At 45.8% G+C, this 20100-nt stretch overlaps 1 protein-coding gene across 4 annotated transcripts in view; it reads right to left on the bottom strand.

The window, feature by feature from the left end:
- The window catches only part of LOC122562503 (serine/threonine-protein kinase ULK1-like), a 78300-nt gene that overhangs the window by 12929 nt on the left and 45271 nt on the right, over positions 1-20100 (bottom strand). For 3 of the 4 annotated variants that reach the window (XM_043715344.1, XM_043715346.1, XM_043715348.1), the window contains 4 exons: positions 16626-16741; positions 12750-12881; positions 8116-8324; positions 225-406 (listed from right to left, as the gene is read on the bottom strand). In XM_043715344.1, coding sequence (XP_043571279.1) covers positions 225-406; positions 8116-8324; positions 12750-12881; positions 16626-16741 — 639 coding nt within the window. The remainder of the gene's footprint in view (positions 1-224; positions 407-8115; positions 8325-12749; positions 12882-16625; positions 16742-20100) is intronic. The other variant, XM_043715345.1, reaches the window with a different exon arrangement.

Genomic DNA, 20100 nt, shown 5'->3' with positions numbered 1-20100 from the left:
GTTGGAGGAGGTGACAGTGATAGGGATGGGTGTAGGGGCTGGAGGAGGTGACAGTGATAGGGAGGGATGTAGGGGCTGGAGATGGTGACAGAGCGATTTGGGAATGAAGGAATGGAGGGGTTTGAAAAACAGGTAGTAGTGTGTGATGTACTGGGCCATCCTGAATGACACTGAGCTGATACTGTAGATGCCGGAACCTCCTGCCCCCTGTCTTTGAGACTCACCTCCACTCCTTACTCAGCAGACTAATCTGATCGGCGACCACACTCTCCTGGAGCTGGCTGGCCGAGCTGACTGAGCTGCAGACCATCTCAAAGGGGTTACCCTTAGCCGAGGCTATCTCCATTACACAGCGAACAAAGACCAGGGTGAATCGCAGGTTCTTCAGTATCTCGGTGTGTTCCTGCTGTGGATGACACAGACTCTTGATATAAACCCTGGAACTGACAGACACTAAACCCAACAACCAGCTACATGGAAATCAAACAAACAACTGCGGACTCTGGGGGTCGGAAACACATTACAACAGAAATCGCAGGAGAAACTCAGCAGGTCAGGCAACTTCTGTGGAGGAAAGCAGAGTTAATATTTTGAGTGTAGTGACTGGCCACACTAGCTGTGTAGTCTTCATTATTAAAAACCTGCTATTTGCAAAAGACAAGTCAATGCTTAAAGTTATGAGTCTGCTGTATTTGATTTAATTGAGAATATGTATAAAACTGTAGCACAGCACAGAAACAGACCCTTCGGTCCAACCCATCCATGCTGACCAGATATCCCAACCCAATCTAGTCCCACCTGTCAGCACCCGGCCCATCTCCCTCCAAACCCTTCCTATTCATATACCCATCCAGATGCTTTTTAAATGTTGCAATTGTACCAGCCTCCACCACATCCTCTGGCAGCTCATTCCATACACGTACCATCCTCTGCGTGAAAAGGTTGCCCCTTAGGTCTCTTTTATATCTTTCCCCTCTCACCCTAAACCTATGCCCTCTAGTTCTGGACTCCCCCACCCCAGGGAAGAGACTTTGTCTACTTATCCTAACCATGCCCCTCATGATTTTATAAACCTCTATAAGGTATAAGAAATAAAATGGTTTGTCGCTATCACAGCTCCCAATCTCCCCAGCGTTCCCACATGGAGAGCATCATTGAGGTTTTCCCGGGGATGGGATGTGGGAGTTAGATTTGGTAATTCCCCTAATTATCATGGAACTGAATGTCTTGTTCTGCCATTCCAAAGGCTCCATTTAAAAGACAACCATATTGCTGTGGGTCTGGAGCAACATGGAGGCCAGACCCAGGTAAGGCTGGCACATTTCCTTCCCTGATTGCCATTGGTGACCCAACTGCATTTTTAAAACACAGTCACCATGAGGCAAAATTATCCCAATATTGTTGAAGTCAAAGTTCACTGTGTGTCATCGTGGGATTTAAAGTCTGATCCCCTGAACACCTGCAGGTCAGTGATATTACCACGACCACCTTCAGGACAGATGCCATGCTAACTGGTCAGGAGTACATCTCAGTTCATTTGGATAATACTTGCTTGTTTCTGAGTCAAGGGTAGTGGAGTACGTCCCACCCCAGACACGTTAGCTAATAAGTGGGGCAGGCAGTGCCGAGGGGGTGCTGCAGTGCTGGGACATGCTGACCTTCAGATCATCCCTACTTTCAATGTGAATGGAACAGATCTCAGAGCCCTGTTGAAATGAAAAGCAGGGCATTCTTACTGATAAATTGGGCCTTTATTTTTATCCCTGTCCCAAAGTACATAAGATGCATAGGAATCTAATTGCAGTTTATGGGGTTTTACTGTGCGCAAATCATGTTCTTCATTCATTCAACGTGGGTCTCACTGGCTGGACCCACCATCCCTAGTTACCCCTTGAGAAGGTGGGGGTGAGCTGCTTTCTTGAACCCTTGCAGTCCATGTGCTGTAGATAGACCCACAATGCTCTTAGGGAGAGAATTCCAGGATTTTGACCCAGTGACAGTGAAGGAACAGTGATACATTTTCATGTCAGGATGAGGAGTCGCTCAGAGGGGAACTTGCAGGGGGTGGTGTTCCCATGTATCTGCTGCCCCTTGTCCTGCCTGATGGAAGTGGTCGTGGGTTTGGAAGGTGCTGTCTGAGGATCTTTGGTGAACTTCTGCAGTGTATCTTGTAGATGGTACACACTGCTCTGTCAGTGGTGCAGGGAGTGGATGTTTATGGATGTGGGGCCAATCAAGCGACTGCTTTGTCCTGGATGGTGTCAAGTTTCTTGAATGTTTTTGGAGCCGGATAAGTTACACTCCTGACTTGTGCCTTGCAGATAGGCTGTGTGGAGTCAAGAGATGAGTTACTTGCTGCAGGGTTCCTAGCCTCTGACCTGTTTTTGTAGCCACTGTGTTTATGTGGCTAGTCCAACTCAGCTGTTGGTCAATGGTAACCCCTGGATGTTGACAATGGCAATTTCGCATTAGGGAGGCCATTGGATGTCTGGGAGCCATGGTTAGTTTCTCTCTGTTTTGAGTTGGTCCTGGCCTGCCACTTGTCTGGTGCGAATCCTTCCTTGCCACTTTCATACACTGCAATGGTGGCTGCAATGCAGAGAAAGACTATTATTGGCTGCAAAGTGGCATCCTGAGGTTGCGAAAGGCACCGTTGGAATGCAAGTCTTTCCTTTTCCAAAAAAAACACCTTGAAATAAAACATCCCTCTGCTCGGGTGACAGGGATCATTATTCTGCAGCCTCATGATCTTAGGGAATGTTGTCTCTGATCGCTCTCCCTGCTCCTGACTCAAGAGTCAGGGAGGTAACTGCGAGACCAGTCTGCATATCTTCATCTGAGGCAGCTTTACCTACAGCAGCATGGAAACATTCAGAAAGGCTTTGTCAGCAACATCTCAGTATCTCCCCTACAGCAACAGCACAGTATCACACCCACAGCAACATCTCAGTATCTCCCCTACAGCAACAGACAGCAACATCTCAGTATCTCCCCTACAGCAACAGCACAGTATCACACCTACAGTAACTGCTCAGGATCTCCCCTACAGCAACATCTCAGTATCTCCCCTACAGCAACAGCACAGTATCACACCCACAGCAACATCTCAGTATCTCCCCTACAGCAACAGCACAGTATCACACCTACAGTAACTGCTCAGGATCTCCCCTACAGCAACATCTCAGTATCTCCCCTACAGCAACAGCTCAGTATCACACCCACAGTAACAGCTCAGTATCTCCCCTACAGCAACAGCTCAGTATCACACCCACAGTAACAGCTCAGGATCTCCCCTACAGCAACAGCTCAGTATCACACCCACAGTAACAGCTCAGTATCTCCCCCAGAACAACAGCTCAGTATCTCCCCTACAGCAACAGCTCAGGATCTCCCCCACAGCAACATCTCAGTATCTCCCCCACAGCAACAGCTCAGTATCACACCCACAGTAACAGCTCAGTATCTCCCACAGAACAACAGCTCAGTATCTCCCCTACAGTAACAGCTCAGGATCTCCCCGACAGCAACAGCTCAGTATCTCCCCGACAGCAACAGCTCAGTATCTCCCCCAGAACAACATCTCAGTATCTCCCCTACAGCAACAGCTCAGTATCACCCCCACAGTAACAGCTCAGCATCTCCCCCACAGCAAGCAGCTGTCTTGAACCAAACCAGGTGGATAAACAACATAGCACCTCTGAGCAATCAGCAAATCGGCAGTTCGCCTCCATCTGAATTGTACAAAGGAGGCAGGGTCCCTGTCACTGAGGGGATGTCAGCAAACTCACCACCCACTGGTCACACAGCACACCCCACCCCACCCCACACCCCAGGCAGCTGCTGAAACACATCATCAATTAGACAGAGCTGACCTTATAGAGGTTTATAAAAACATGAGGCGTATGGATCGAGTAAATAGACAACGTCTTTCCCGGGGGTTTGGGGGTCCAGAACTAGAGAGCATAGGTTTAAGGTGAGAGGGGAAAGATTTAAAAAGAACCTAAGGGCCAACATTTTCACACACAGCGTTATAGGTTTTTGTTCAGCACTCATCAGGACCAACACAAGAATGCCAGACTTCAAAGTGAACAACAACTTAGTCCTGCATGAGAAAAGGGGGGCCAACTGGTTGGAAAATCAACTCTGATTGTTGAAGGAGTTGCCATGGAGCATGCACAAGGGAACTATTGGCTCCATCCCTCCATGCTTTTGTTTAATGGTAAATTGTAATTGTAAAGCCAGGACAAGTTGCTTTTGTGTGCAGAGGAGTCTTTCTAGCTTCCAACGTAAATTATCACACTGAGCCTAACTGTGATCCATCTTCCTTTTTCTTATACTTGCTGGGGATGTGGGGGCATTAGTGAGAATGGCATTTACTCTGCATGTCCCCAATTAAGAGATGATCACATTGGTGTAGGGACTGAGTGTCACGCACAGGCCACACCAAGCACGGGACACGAGGTTTCCTTGCCTCGGGTCATTACTGAGCTGGCTGGGTTTTACAGGCAGTCTCAACGCGCTCCTGTATTTTTTGTAGTCTTTACACCAACCCGACAGATTCACAGTCACTTTGGCCAAGAGCAGCCCTTTGATTTTATTTTTAAGAACCATGAATTCAAATTTTTTATTTTTCGAGAAGAATTTGAACTTTTGTTTTCCGGGTTCCTAGTTTGGTGACACAACGAAAGAGAAAAGTTTGGCTGTGTTGTCACCTTGCCATGACATTGGAAACGCTACAGCCAATGAGTGCACAGCAAGATACCGCAAACGGTAAGGAGGTAAATGATCAGAAAATCTGTTTTGGCTGCTGGCTGAAGGTGAGACACGGGCCTGAAAACATTCAGCAGGAGTCGACCACAGCCGGAGTTGGGAATCACAGAAATTTGCGATGACCTACAGAGTTTCCTCACAATTCTCCATTTCTGGGATAGGTATCTCCCGTGGGCAGACTGAGCTGGCAAAATGACCTAGACATCACCACCCCCTCCCCCCACAGCGAGACATAAGTAGTGCCACACTAACGTCAGCACCTTCAATGACACCAACGCCTGAGCACACCATTAGATGGTTTGAAGAGATTTTCTGCGGGGTTCAAAGATGAACAGTCACTATTTCACTGATGACCCAGGGAGTTCTCCACTGTCTTTTGGACTGCACATGCTGAAAGCTAGAGTCAGTAGATGTGAAGGCGGAAGAGCACAGGAGGTCAGACAGCATCCGAGGAGCAGGCAAATCAACGTTTCATGCTGTTTCCAGCTTCACATCTATTGCGCTCTCCTCTGTTTTCTGGTCAATATTTATCCCTCAATGGACACAATTGAAATCAGATTATCTGCTGATTTATTAGATTGTTCTCAGTGGGACCATGCTGTGTACAAATAGGTTGCTGCATTTCCTTTGTCACTCTTCAAGAAACAGCCTTGGTCGGACTGTGAAAGGCTTCAGGATGTGCTAAGGTCGTGAAAGGTGCCATACAGACACAAATACACACATTCCCAGTCTGACTCAAGATTGGGATACAGACAGACTCTAACCTCACACCTAGTGAGATGTCACCTTTTTTTATACTGATAAAACATTAAGTTATCTCAGGAATGGGACTTGAAAGAAGTTTTGGGTTTTGCATATGAATCATTCTAAAACCTGCATCCCCATGCTAAGTGATTAAAGACTTAACGGCAATCTAGGTTTGTCTAATACATTGCATCAATTGTATGGTACTTTGATCTTTTACTATAAATTCTGTGCCCTACTATCCTGCCCCACGAGCTATATAACAAAGGAGCAGCGCTCCGAAAGCTAGTGCTTCCAAATAAACCTGTAGGACTATAACTTGGTGTTGTGTGATTTTTAACTTTGTTAAAATAAAACCAAAGGTCTAGGGAGGGTTGAGGTGGGGGTGAACTGCAACCATGGAGCTCTGGTAGCTAAAGGCACAGTTCCCAGAGTGATTCACAGTGGAGTAGTTGAGAGGACAACGTGAGAGGAATACAGAGAGAGGATTGTGGGGCCAGAGCAGGTTCCTGAAATAGGGAGGGATGATGGGAACTGAACTCCTGCCTGACCAGGAGGCCACTGTGAGTCATAATGAGAGAATGGAAGCCCGAGTGAGACAGAGCACGGAGAATACGGATGGAGGAAGAGGAGAGTTTCCAGAACTTGCCAGAATGATTCGAGCACTTATCACTGGACAAAAAAATTAATGGGATGAAAATGCATGCAAAATATCAAATCCATCCTTAAAAGAGAAAATGCTGGAGAAACTCAACAGCATCTATAAAGAGGGAAACAGAATTAACGTTCCGAGGTTAATATGACTCTCAGCTTCTGAACAGAGGCTGCCAGGCCTGATGATAATTTCTGTCATTATTTCAGACTTCCAGTGTGCAGAGTCTTTTGATGTGTTTTGTTACTGCGGTGTCATCTGTAATTCACCTTTAACCTCAAGATGAGTAAGTAACAGCAGTGTAATCATGAGTATAGCTGCTTTCCAAGTAGCTGAGCCAAGTTCAATTCCTGGCTGTCTCCCTGCCTGAAGGTGTAAGGGCTGGTTGGCTGGACAGCTGCTCTGTGATATAAAGCACTCACCAACAGCATGGGTTCAATATCCACACCAACTGAAGTTATTGTGAAGGACTCTTCTTCTCAACCTCTACCCTAACCTGAGGAGTGATGATCCTCGAGGTTAAACTGGGACTATGGCAGCTTTAGAATAGAATAGAGTTCCTACAGTGTGGAAATAGGCCCTTCGGCCCAACAAGTCCACACCGAATTTCCAGAGACCTCCCACTCAGACCAATCGCCTACTGCTCGACGTTTACTCCAGACTAATACACCTAACCTACACATCCTTTACACTATGGGCATGTTTAACATGGCCAATTCACCTAACCAGCACATAGAGTCATAGAGATATACAGCATGGAAACAGACCCTTCGGTCCAACTTGTCCATGCTGACCAGATATCCTAAATTAATCTAGTCCTATTTCCAGCACTTGGCCCATATCCCTCTATGCCCTTCCTATTCATATTCCCATCCTGATGCTTGTTAAATGCTGTAATTGTACCAGCCTCCACCACTTCCTCTGGCAGTTCATTCCACACATGTACCAGCCTCTGTGTGAAAATGTTGCCCCCTAGGTCTCTTTTATATCTTTCCCCTCTCACCCTAAACCTATGCCCTCCAGTTCTGGACTCCCCCACCCCAGGGAAAAGACTTTGTCTATTTATCCTATCCATGCCCCTCATGATTTTACAAACATCTAAAAAGCCACCCCTCAGCCTCTGACACTCCAGGGAAAACAGCCCCAGCCTGTTCAGCCTCTCCCTATAGTGCAAATCCTCCAACCATGGCAACATCCTTGTAAATCTTTTCCGAACCATTTCAAGTTTCACAACATCTTTCTGATAGTAAGGAGACCAGAATTGTAAGCAAATATTCCAACAGTGGCCTAACCAATGTCCTGTACAACTGTACCATGACCTCCCAACTCCTGTACTCAATACTCTGACCAATAAAGGAAAGCATACCAAACGCCTTCTTCACTATCCTATCTACCTGCGACTCCACTTTCAAGGAGCTATGAACTTGCACTCCAAGGTCTCTTTGTTCAGCGACACTCCCTAGGACCTTACCATTAAGTGTATAAGTCCTGCTAAGATTTGCTTTTCCAAAATGCAGCCCCTCGCATTTATCTAAATTAAACTCCATCTGCCACTTCTCAGCCCAATAGTACATCTGATCAAGATCCTATTGTAATCTGAGGTAACCCTCTTCGCTGTCCACTACACCTCCAATTTTGGTGTCATTTGCAAACCTACTAACTGTACCTCTTATGCTCGCATCCAAATAAATGACGAAAAGTAACGGACCCAGCACCAATCCGATTGCGGGAGGAGACCTGAGCAAACCCGCTTAGATACAGGGAGAACATGTAAACTCCACACAGAGAGTCACCCAAGGTGGGAACTGAACCCAGGTGCCTAGCGCTGTGAGGCTAACCACTGAGCCACCATGCCACCCTCTACCTAGAGGTTTAAAGTAACCCTTTGCCTGAAAATTCTATCTGTTGGCACATGCTGTTTTATACAAAAATCTTTAAACTTTAAGCACCTCCATCAGAGTTTCTTCCGGTAGTTCTGGTGCTTCGAAGGTCACCATTGTCTCCATGTTTGTGGTGATGGTGTCAGGGTATGTGTACCGGAGACTTGGGGGTCCCTCATACGCTGTCGGAGGGGACTCTGCGCTGGTCCCTGCTGGAGAACACTGGAACACTGGACTGCTGCTGGAGCCCACTGAGCTCATCGAACTGGAGCAGCCAACTGTGGCAGGACGACAAACAGGCAGAGACACAGGTGAAGCATTTCAAAGCCAAAGGGGAGGATGGTGGGGAAGTCTCTGAGCTGGTCCTCCAGACGCTCAGGCTGATGTTCTGAGGATGTGGGCTCGAATCCCACCACAAGCAGCTGGTGAGATTGCAATTTAATTCAAAAAGATCTGGAATGGAAAACTGTTCCCAGCAGTTACCATGAAAACAATTGCCAATTCTTGCAAAAACCCATCTAGTCACCCTTCAAGGAAACAATCTGCCATCCTCAATAATATCTGAACAAACTGCAGATGCTGTAAAACAGAAACAAAGATATAAATTACTGAAAAAACTCAGCAGGTCTGGCAGCATCTGTACAGAGAAACAGAGTTAATGTTTGGGGTCCAATGAACCCTCCTCAGAATTGGGGAAGGGGAGGTTGCAAGAAAGGGTCACAGTGTGAAACGTTAACTCTGATTTCTCTCCACATATGCAACCAGAGCTTTTCCAGCAATTTCTGTTTTTGTATCTGCTTTCCTCACCTGGTCTGGCCTACATGTGACTCCAGACCCACAGCGATTTGGTTGACTCTTAACTGCACCCCCTGAAATGGCTTAGAGAGCTACTCAGTTCAAGGCCAGTGAAGGAGGGGCAATAAACACTGTCTCGACAGTAACATCCCATGAACAAAACATGAGGAGAAAGCTTTTGGCCAATACTGGAGCCCGTGGCTGTGTTGGAATGTCTTCAGTACACGTAGGCTCTGGCCTGATTGCTGATTGGCTGATTGTAGGCTTCTGTTTGTCTAAAAACAAACAGCAGACTTGTGTTAATCCAGCTGTTACCTTGCAATTAATTCACAGCTGATTTTCCAGTAAATTGCTTGAGTTTAAAGATTTAAGAATTATTTACAAATGATTGTAAAATTATTTTCCTAGATAAATAGGAGATATGTGTAAAATGCTTGGATGGCTTTTCATTTAATACTCGCTCTCAGGATGTGGGTGTCGCTGACTGGCCCCAGCATTTACTGCCCGTCCTTAGTTGCCCCTTGAGAAGGTGGGGGTGAGCTGCCTTCTTGAACCGCTGCAGACAATGTGCTATAGGTAGACCCACAATGTCCCTGAGGGAGGGAATTCCAGGATTCTGACCCAGTGACACTGAAGGAACGGAGATATATTACCAAGTCAGGATGGGGAGTGGCTCAGAGGGACACTTGCAGGGGGTGGTGTTCCCATGTATCTGCTGCCCGTGTCCCTCTAGATGGAAGTGGTTGTGGGTTTGGAAGGATCTTTGTTGAATTTCTGCAGTGCATCTTGTAGATGGTACACACTGCTGCTCCTGGGCATCGGTGAATTTCTGCGGCACAACTAGCAGACAGTACACACTGCTGGTACTGAACCCGGGGGTGGAGGGAGTGGATATTTAAGTTAGTGAATGAGATGCCAATCAAGCAAATTGCTTTGATTTGAATTTAGATGTAGTTCATTTATAACTCACAGCTGAATGCACTCCTCAGGAATGTTTCGTTCTGGCAGTAACAAGGATATAAATGAGGAACTTCACAGCGTATTCTATTGACTTTGTGTTAAATATTAATCTGCTGAAGAAATGCACAGTCGGTTAGATATAGAAATCAAACAGGAAGGTGATGTTGCTGACATCTCTAATGCTCAAAAAGGATTCCCATTGTGGACTCCAACAGCCTTAACAAAAGCGAACTGCTGGAGAAACTCAACGGGCCTGGCAACATCCATGGAGAGAGAAAACAAAGTTAATGCTTCAAGCCCAGCAATCCTTTTGGAGAGCAGTTCTGATCTAGGGTCACTGCACTCGTAAAGTTAACTTTTTTTCTCTCTCCAAAGGATGCTGCCAGACCTGTTGAGTTTCTCCAGCAATTTTGGTTTTTATTTCGGGTTTCCAGCAGTTCTTTGTTTTGTATTAGCTCAGAAGTGGAGTTGAGGATAAAAAGGAATGAGAGACTGAAGTGATGCTGAAATTTTAGTAGAATGCACACGAATAATAGAGGGGTTCAAATGGCTAATTTGTGAAGACTAGCTGCATAAAACCAGCTTATATTCCTTGGAGTTTTGAAAGGTGAGGTGTGATGTTATTAGACATAAATTTAGTTGTGGAAAATTGAGAGGGCTATGGGGAAAGAGCTGGCAGTGGGATAGACTGAAATCTCTTTCCAAGAGCCAATGTAGATGATGGGCTGATTGGTCTCCTTCTATGCTGTAAGATTCTAACATCTGAAATGCGCGATAACTGGCTGATTGTAACAAAGACCTAACTAAGCCTTTTTTCAGGAAGGAAGCAGCCGAACCCCTGATGGAGGGGTAGAAGACAGTGATGGGTTGAAGTAAGGAATCAGGGAATACCTGCTTCCCAGGAGTGGAGTGGATTTCAAACAGGTCACGTGAAGGAAATAAACTTAAAAGCTATGGGAGCTGAGTGGAGGAACAGGGCTCATTGGATGGGTGGACAATAACAGCCACATTTAATGGGTCAAATGCTGTTATTATTTCTATTTGTTCAAGACTGGCCAGGACAGACCATTCCTTATTGCCCAGACGGCATCTAAGAGTCGACCACATTGTTGTGGGTCTGGAGTCAATGTAGGCCAGACCAGATAAGGACAGCAGAATTCCTCAGAGTACAGATGTGAACCAGATGGGGTTTTATAGCAATCACAGCAGCTATATGGTCATCGTCAATTTTTAATGCCAGATTTTTTTACTGAATTCAAATTTCGACACTGGAGTCAAACCCTGGGACAGTATCCGGTGGATGTGGATTGATAGCACAGTGACATTATCACCATTTGCTCTAAATGATTCCGTGAGCTTCTGAATTGGGCCTTATGTGTGACTCAAGCCTATTCCTGTTGCCAGGGCAACTGATGATGGGCTAAAAACGTAATGTCGCCCACATCCTGGAAATGAGAGAAAACAATATACAAAGCCTTCAGCTTTGCTCTGTGCGCTCTAAGTCTGACATTTAATGTTTATTTGGAGAAAGGATGATTCACAGCAGTTTTCTCACTCAGCGTCCAAAAACATCCCTGAGAAAGCACATCACTGTCCGGAGAGGACAGAGGGAAGGTGACCCACCACACTGTGTCACCAATCCTCCTGGATTGCCTCAGCATTGACAGGCATTACTGATTATTCCAGGCCAGGCAGGATTGTAGACCACGGTCACGCAAAGTCTTACGGGGGAAGGAAATTTGTGGGGGAGAATGGCCTACTGTTAATTGGCACTCTGGCTTGTCATTTGGTTGCTTTGTTCATGGGGCAATATCAATGTTTTTGATAATTGCCCTCCAACTGTATAGTTTGTAGGACCATTTCAGAGGGCAGTTAAGATTCAACCACATTGCTGTGGGTCTGGAGTCACATATAGGTCTGAGCAGGTAAGGATGGCAGTTTCCTTCCCTAAAGGACATTAGTGAAGCAGAGGGGTTTGTACAACAATCAAAAATAGCTACATGGTCACATTAGGCTAACCTTTAACTCCAGATATTTATTGATTCACCATCTGCCATGGTGGGATAGGAACCCTATCCCCTGGACATTAGCCTCGGATTCTGGCTGACCACAACAACCCTGTCCCCAGTAACAGGACAAAACAATCACAGCGGCTTCAGGAACTGTGTTTTCTTTACTATTTTCTTTCAAATGTCCCAGTTCAGCTACCAACCCAGTGGAAGGCCATGTGCTTGCATTGGATTGACCCTGATTAACTTGGTAAGGTGCTACATTGGACTGTCACTACCTTGTGCAGGAAGGCTGCCCAGGGAGCTCTCACAATGCCAATGTCTGGCATCCAGCAGACTTGAAGGAGGTACAGCCAGATAACCACCTACCTCTGCTTGACCCAAACTCAAGAGGTTCTGGTTCAGTCACAGGGACACTATCCACCATGAACACTTTATTAGTCAAAACATATATTGGAAAAGGGGAAAGTAACAGCCATTCGATTGGCAACCAAGGATCAGCCGATGAGGTGAACAGAGAGTTTAAGTAGTTTCTGATCGTTGGGCGGAGAATGGGGACATAATGATCATGGAGTCCCATGCAATTAACAATGGGTGGAAGGTTGGTTTGTGAAACAGATGGTGTGTGGGTTCAGTTCCTGCATCAGCTGAGGCTACCATGAGAGACTCTCCTTCTCAACTTCGCTGGAGGTATGGTGACCCTCAGGTTAAACCATCACCAGGACCCCCCTCCTTCTCTCTCTCTCTCTGTAATAAGAGAGCAGCTTATGGTGATACAATGGGAGGGAGGGGGCAGTGGGAGGTCATGCAATGAAACCTCTAGAATGGATAGGTTGAACATTGCTCCCAATGTGGGTGACTCAAGAACAACGAGTCAACGGCTGCCCAATCCCTTACTTTTTATACAGGCTGAACAAAATAAATCAGGAGCGATCATACCTGAAAACATTCGCATTCTGCCCGAGTGCGGGGAGGTGTCACTGGGCGGAGAGCCCACGGTGAACACCACGGGGGCTGGACTGCTGGAGTAGGCTGCCCCTATCCCTGAAGACACGCAGCCTCTGGGAGGACCTGGAGTTGGGGAGAGAGATGGAGACAATAACTCTGTCAGAGATTCCTCAGAGCACCGACAAACAAGGGTCATCACAGGGACTCCCAGAACCACACACAGTAAACCCAACAGAGGTGAAAGGTCATTGTAGCCATTCTTTTGAAACCTTAGGCCATTCAACTGCTCACAACACATCCATCACTCCAACAGATCAACAAGAACCTGTATTTATCTAGTGCTCTAGTGATAAGGAACATAAGAGGAACATTAACAAACATAATTTAACACTTAGTCAAAGACTGCGGTGCTGGAAAAGCACAGCCAGTCAGGCAGCATCTGAGGAGCAGGAGAATCGACGTTTCGGGCATAAGCTCTTCAGCCCTCACTTTGTCCTCCACAATTTGACACTGAGCTGCATAAAGGCATGTTAGGGGAGGCTGATGTTTGGTGTCGGGGTTAGATTGTAAGCAGTCTCAGAAGAGTGAGAAAGAGTCAGAAAGGTTCTGGGAGGAAATTCCACAGCTTAACCCCTCAATATCTGACGGCACAGCTCTCAGTGTTTGAGCAATCAGAATTTGGGATAGAACACAGGAGTAGAACTTTCAGCCCTACTCTACCAGAAGACCATAAGATATAGGAGCAGAATTAGGCCATTCAGCCCAGCGAGTCTGCTGCACCATTTGATCATGGCTGATATGTTTCTCAATCCCATTCTCCTTCCTTCTCCCTGTAACCCTTGATCACCTCCTCCCCCCCTTACTAATCATTAACCTATCTATCTCTGCCTTAAATAGACTCAATGACTTGACCTCCACAGCCCTCTGCGGCAATGAGTTCCACATCCACTGGCTGAAGAAGATCCACCCATCTCAGTTTTGAAGAGTCATCCCTTCACTCAGAGGCTGTGTCCTCAGGTCTGAATCTCTCCAACTGGAAAAATCTTCTCCACGTCCACTCTATCCAGGCCTCTCAGTATTCTGTAAGCTTCAATCAGATACCTCCTCATCCTTCTAAGCTCTATCGAGTACAGACCCAGAGTCCTCAACCACTCCTCATATGATAAACCCTTCATCCCTGGGATCATTCTTGTAAACCTCCTCACGACCCCCTCCAACATGAGCACATCCTCCCTTGGATACAGAGCTCATAATTGCTCACAATATTCCAAATGCTAGATCATAGCTGATTATCTGTCTCAACAACATATTCCCACACTAGCCCCATCTCCAGCAATGTCATGACTAACGAGTCATAGTCATAATCACAGAGAGGCACAGCACAGAAGCAGACCCTTCGGTCTAACCCGTCCATGCCAACCAGATACCCCAACCCAATCTAGTCCCACCTGCCAGCACCCGGCCCATATCCCTCCAAACCCTTCCTATTCATATGTCCATCCAAATGCCTTTTAAATGTTGCAATTGTACCAGCCTCCACCACTTCCTCTGGCAGCTCATTGCATACACGTACCACCCTCTGCGTGAAAAGGTTGTCCCTTAGGTCTCTTTTATGTCTTTCCCCTCTCACCCTAAACCTATGCCCTCTAGTTCTGGACTCCCCGACCCCAGAGAAAAGACTTTGTCTATTTACCCTATCCAAGCCCCTCATACTTTTGGACTCCCCCACCTGAGAGAAAATACTTTGTCTATTTATCCTGTCTATGCCACTCATCACTTTATAAACTTCTATAAGGTCACCCCTCAACATCCGATGCTCCAGGGAAAACAGCCCTAGCCTGTTCAGCCTCTCCCTGTAGCTCAATCCTCCAACCCTGGCAACATCCTTGGAAATCTTTTCTGAACCCGTTCAAGTTTCACAACATCTTTCCGATAGGAAGGAGACCAGAATTACACGCAATATTCCAACAGTGGCCTAACCAATGTCCTGTACAGCCGCAACATGACCTCCCAACTCCTGCACTCAATACTCTGACCAATAAAGGAAAGCATATCAAACACCTTCTTCACTATCCTATCTACCTGCGACTCCACTTTCAAGGAGCTATGAATCTGCACTCCAAGGTCTCTTTGTTCAGCAACACTCCCTAGGACCTTACCATTAAGTGTATAAGTCCTGCAAAGATTTGCTTTCCCAAAATGCAGCACCTCACATTTATCTAAATTAAACTCCATCTGCCACTTCTCAGCCCATTGGCCCATCTAGTCCAGATCCTGTTGTAATCTGAGGTAAACCTTATTCGCTGTCCACTACACCTCCAATTTTGGTGTCATCTGCAAACTTACTAACTGTACCTCTTATTCTCGCATCCAAATCACTTATATAAATGACGAAAAGCATGGAACCCAGCACCAATCCTTGTGGCACTCCACTGGTCACTGGCCTCCAGTCTGAAAAATAACCCTCCACACTACCCTCTGTCTTCTACCTTTGAGTCACTTCTGTATCCAAATGGCTAGTTCTCCCTGTATTCCATGAAATATAAACTTGCTAACCAGTCTCCCATGGGGAACACTGTCGAATGCCTTACTGAAGTCCATATACAAATCTCTCAACCTCTTTCTTGAACCTACTCAGCCACCACATCCCTCTGGAATACAGAATTCCAAAGACTCACCATCCTCTGAGTGAAGACTTTTATCCTCATCTCACTCTTCATCACCTGTCCTTCTGCCAAGGGTGTGCCCAGTTATGGACCCCACAGCCAAATGGACTCATAATTCCTGCATCTACTCATTCTCACCCATTTAAAATAGCTTATGTTTCTATGAGATCATCTTCCATTTTCCTAAACTCCAGAGAACATATAAACGTTGAGAAACTGTCGGAGAATTCGCGACTCCTCTGTTTCTCTGTGACAGTGCCTTATTTCCAATAAATCCAGAATAGTGAGGGAAAAAACCCACCAAGCCTGGCCAGTCTTTCAGTGTTTGTGTGATGTACATGACTGAGTAAGTGTACTGGAGTGTGTGAGAGAGAGAGTGAGTGAGAATGTGTGTGTGAGATAGAGTGTGTTTGTGTGAGAGTGTGTGCGTGCAAGAGTGTGTGTGTGACAGTGTGTCTGAGAGAATGTGTGTTTGAGACTGTGTGTGTGTCTGTGAGTGTGTGTGAGAGAGAGGGTGTGTGAAAGCTGAGCAAGTGTGTGTGTGCACCTGTGTGTGTATGAGAGTGCATGTGTGTGAGTGTGAGTGTTATGTGTGAGAGTGTGTATGTGTCTGTGTATGAGAGAGTGTGTGTGTGAGTGTATGTGTGAGAGTGTGCGCGCATGTGTGTGTGTAACAGTGTATGTGTGACAGTGTATGTGTGAGTGTGCGTGCATGCACCTGTGTGTACAAGTGTGTGTGATTTGTTGGTAGTTGGGGAAGCCAGTTGAAAATGTTATAAAATCCAATGTTTTAACCTTGAAGAAATGGAACCAAAGCCAAAACTCTGAAACCAGCACACACCGGGAGGAACAGAAAATGCCAGGTCAGACTGTTTCAACTTCAACCTGATGCTCAACAACTCCTGAATTTATATGGCACCTTTCACATACTAGATGTTCCACTGGAGTGGAACCAGGCAAAAAACAGACAACAAGTAACATGAGGAGTCATTAGGGATGGGTCACCTGAAGGCATGGTGCAAGAAGAGGTTTGAAGGAGGTAGTGAGATACAGAGGACCAGGATCTCGGTTGACGAATGCCCAGCCAAGAACAGCAGAGCTTTTCAGATCATGCAAGAATCCGCAAGTTACATCCTGCAGCTCAAGTTAAAACGGATGCCTGGAGACAGTTTTTTATGAGCAGATACTTGGGACTCCCTACCTGTTACATCCATTGGCTTCTCGGTGTTCAGGCTATCGTAGCTGACAGGGTCCAAGTTGGGTCCCCCAAATGCCGCCTTCAGCAGTAGATCAGACAGTTTGCCAGCGCTGAGAGACCTGAGGAAATTCATGAGCATTTGGAACACAGGATACATCATCCTTGGTAACACCTTCCTCATCCTTCTCACACATTCATTCAACATCAGAAGCAGCAATACATCAGAGAATAATTACAGGCTTCCTTTGCTTCAAGAACACTTCATTTGACCAGATAGATGTTTGACTCATTGTCTGAAACTATAATCTCTCAAAGTTTGGGAGAAGATTTGTAGCTCGGGTGCTCGTTGTTGTGGTTCTGTTACCGAGCTGGAAGTTTTTGTTGCAAACGTTTCGGCCCCTGTCTAGGTGACATCCTCAGTGCTTGGGAGCCTCCTGTGAAGCGCTTCTGTGGTGTTTCCTCCAGCATTTATAGTGGCCTATCCCTGCCGCTTCCGGTTGTCAGTTTCAGCTGTCCGCTGTAGTGGCCGGTATATTGGGTCCAGGTCGATGTGTTTGTTGATGGAGTTTGTGGATGAGTGCCATGCTTCTAGGAATTCCTAGAAGCCAGGGAATTCCTAGAAGCATGGCACTCATCCACAAACTCCATCAACAAACACATCGACCTGGACCCAATATACCGGCCACTACAGCGGACAGCTGAAACTGACAACCGGAAGCGGCAGGGATAGGCCACTATAAATGCCGGAGAAAACACCACAGAAGCGCTTCACAGGAGGCTCCCAAGCACTGAGGATGTCACCTAGACAGGGGCCGAAACGTCTGCAACACAAATTCCCAGCTCGGCGAACAGAACCACAACAACTATAATCTCTCCACTGTCTACCACAGTCTCAGGCAGTGCACTCCAGATCCTCAGCACTCACTACGTAAAAAAAACCCTCATACTGCATCTGTCTTGTGTGTAAATCACTGTAAACCTGGTTACACAATATACAGGCAGTAGTGGTGTTACTTGACTAGTTATTCAAGTTCTTGACTAATATCTTAGTGATATAGGTTCAAGTCCCATCATAGAGAAATTTGAATTCAACCAGAGGCTGGATTTTTTTACACAAAAAATATATTTGCTCAACGGTGACCATTGTTATAAAAACCTATCTGCTTCATTAGGGAAAGAAATCTACTGTCCTTCACCAGTCGGGCCTACATGTGACTTCAGGCCCACAACAATATGGGTGACTCAACTGCAGTCTGCAGTCTAGACAGCCACGCAGTTAAAGGGCCATTGAGAAGGGACAACAAATGCTGGCATTATCAATGATGCCCACAGCCATTAGGACATGGACATCACTGGTTGGGCCCAGTATTTATTGCCCCGTCCCTAGTTTTCCCCTTGAGAAGGTGGGGATGAGCTGCTTTCTTGAACTGCTGCAGTCCATGTGCTGTGGGCAGACCCACAATGCCTGGGAGGGAGGGAATTCCTGGATCTTGAACCAGTGACAGTGAAAGAACGGTGATATATTTCCGAGTCAGGATGGGGAGCGGCTTGGAGGAGAATTTGCAGGGAGTGGTGTTCTCATCATTCTTCAGACATTGGACAAAAGTTCTGTTTATTTAATCTCCCTAGACCCTTCAACATTTTAAACATCTCCATTAAATCTCCTCTTAACCTTATCTTAGGAGATCAACCATAGCTTTTCCTGTCCATTCATGTAACTACACCAAATATCTTCAATGTGCATCCTCTGATTACCAATCCAGCTGCAAAGGGGAACAGTTTCTTCCCATTTTTCTTTTTATCAAAATCCTTCCTCATTTTAAAATAGTTTATTTACATTGCTTCTCCAATTCTCTTTTGTGCAATATTATGCAATAATGGTCAGCAGCGGATCCGAATTAACAAAAGAAAACCTCTCTCCAGACATTCAGCAGCACCGTGGAAGATGGTGGTGTAGTGGGAATATCAGCGGATTAGTGAACCAGGCTGCTGCTCTCGGGATGTGGGTTAAAATCCCACAATGTGCAGCTGAAGGAGTCTAATACAGTCAATACATCTGGAGTTGGATGAATGTTGTACAAAGTCATCTGGTCACTAATACCCTTTAACGAAACTGTCAACTCTTAAATGGCTGAACAAATCGCACAGTCCAAGGTATAGGTAATAAGTGCAAGCCTTACCTGTGCTGGCCACTTCCCACAAGTTCCCAATTAAAAATACTCACCATTAAATTAATGACTGATTTACCTCTGTCGAGGTATATGCAGGGTAAGAGGGTGGGAAAAGTGGAATGCTCTTCAGAGGGTCAGTGTGGACTCGATGGTCTGAATGGCCTCTTTCCACATTGTAGGGATTCTATGAATGAAGGAGGCCATTCAGACCATTAAGCTCTACTCATCACAACATCCAACTACAGTTGTATTTGTAGTTAAGCAGAGCTTGGACCGAACTGTTGGGTGAGTTTTCTGTCACCATTTTCTTTCAGGATAGGCACCTGAATGGTCTCATAGGGTACAGACAAATTAGACCACTGACTGGTCCAATCAGAAAAGTCTCTTGTTTTGGACGGGAAATGGTTTACTGCATGTTAGTAACCAGTTACAGGTTACACGAATATAAGGAGGCAATGGTCTAGTGATATTATTATCACTACAGTATTAATTAGAGATCCCCATAATGTTCTGGGGACCTGGGTTCAAATCCAACATTTGGAACTTGAATCTAACAAAATTCTGGAATTAAGAATTGAATGAAACCATTGTTGATTGTCAGGAAAAATCCGTCTGGTCCTTTAGAGAAGGAAACTGCCATCCTTACCTAATCTGAGCTGCACGTGACTCCAGGCCACAGCAATGTGGCTGACTCTCAACTGCCCCCTAGGCAATTAGGGATAGGCAGTAAATGCTGGTTTAGCCAGCGACACCTACATCCCATGAATGCATTAAAAAAGGAATGATGGGCATTGGTACAGAGACAATGAGGAGGGCCTGACTGTTTGATCTTACTCCTTAAAGATCCTAAGCTGTGAATCCATATGAGGTCATTATCATAGTGGGAAATGCTCATTGGCTCACTCTTCAACGTTAATAACACACACAAGTCTGTCCTGAAAAAATCAAGTTTTCACCTCTACTTCTTGTCTTCTCATATCCATCAGGAATATACAAGGACATTCACTAAACAATCCTGGAAAGAACTCAGGAATTTTTTTTTATATCAAGGGACAGTGATGTGAATGTCGAACTTCCTACCATAGGGAATAGTTGAGGCAGTTGGTGTAGTCACATTTAAGGGACAGGTGCTCAGGGGACAAAGGATTAGAAGAGAATGCTGACAAAATGAGAAGAGGTTGGCAGGAAGTTTGTGCACAGCATAAATGCCAATACAGACGAGTTGGGCTGAATGGCCTGATTCAGTGTTATACAGTCTTGGGAATTCTATATAAAGTATTAGAACATAGAACATAGAAGAATACAGC

Source organism: Chiloscyllium plagiosum, chromosome 25 (assembly GCF_004010195.1).
Source record: "Chiloscyllium plagiosum isolate BGI_BamShark_2017 chromosome 25, ASM401019v2, whole genome shotgun sequence".
In the NCBI taxonomy this organism is placed as follows: domain Eukaryota; kingdom Metazoa; phylum Chordata; class Chondrichthyes; order Orectolobiformes; family Hemiscylliidae; genus Chiloscyllium; species Chiloscyllium plagiosum.
Note: the sequence above shows the minus strand (reverse complement) of the source record. Positions and strands in the feature narration are given on the sequence as shown.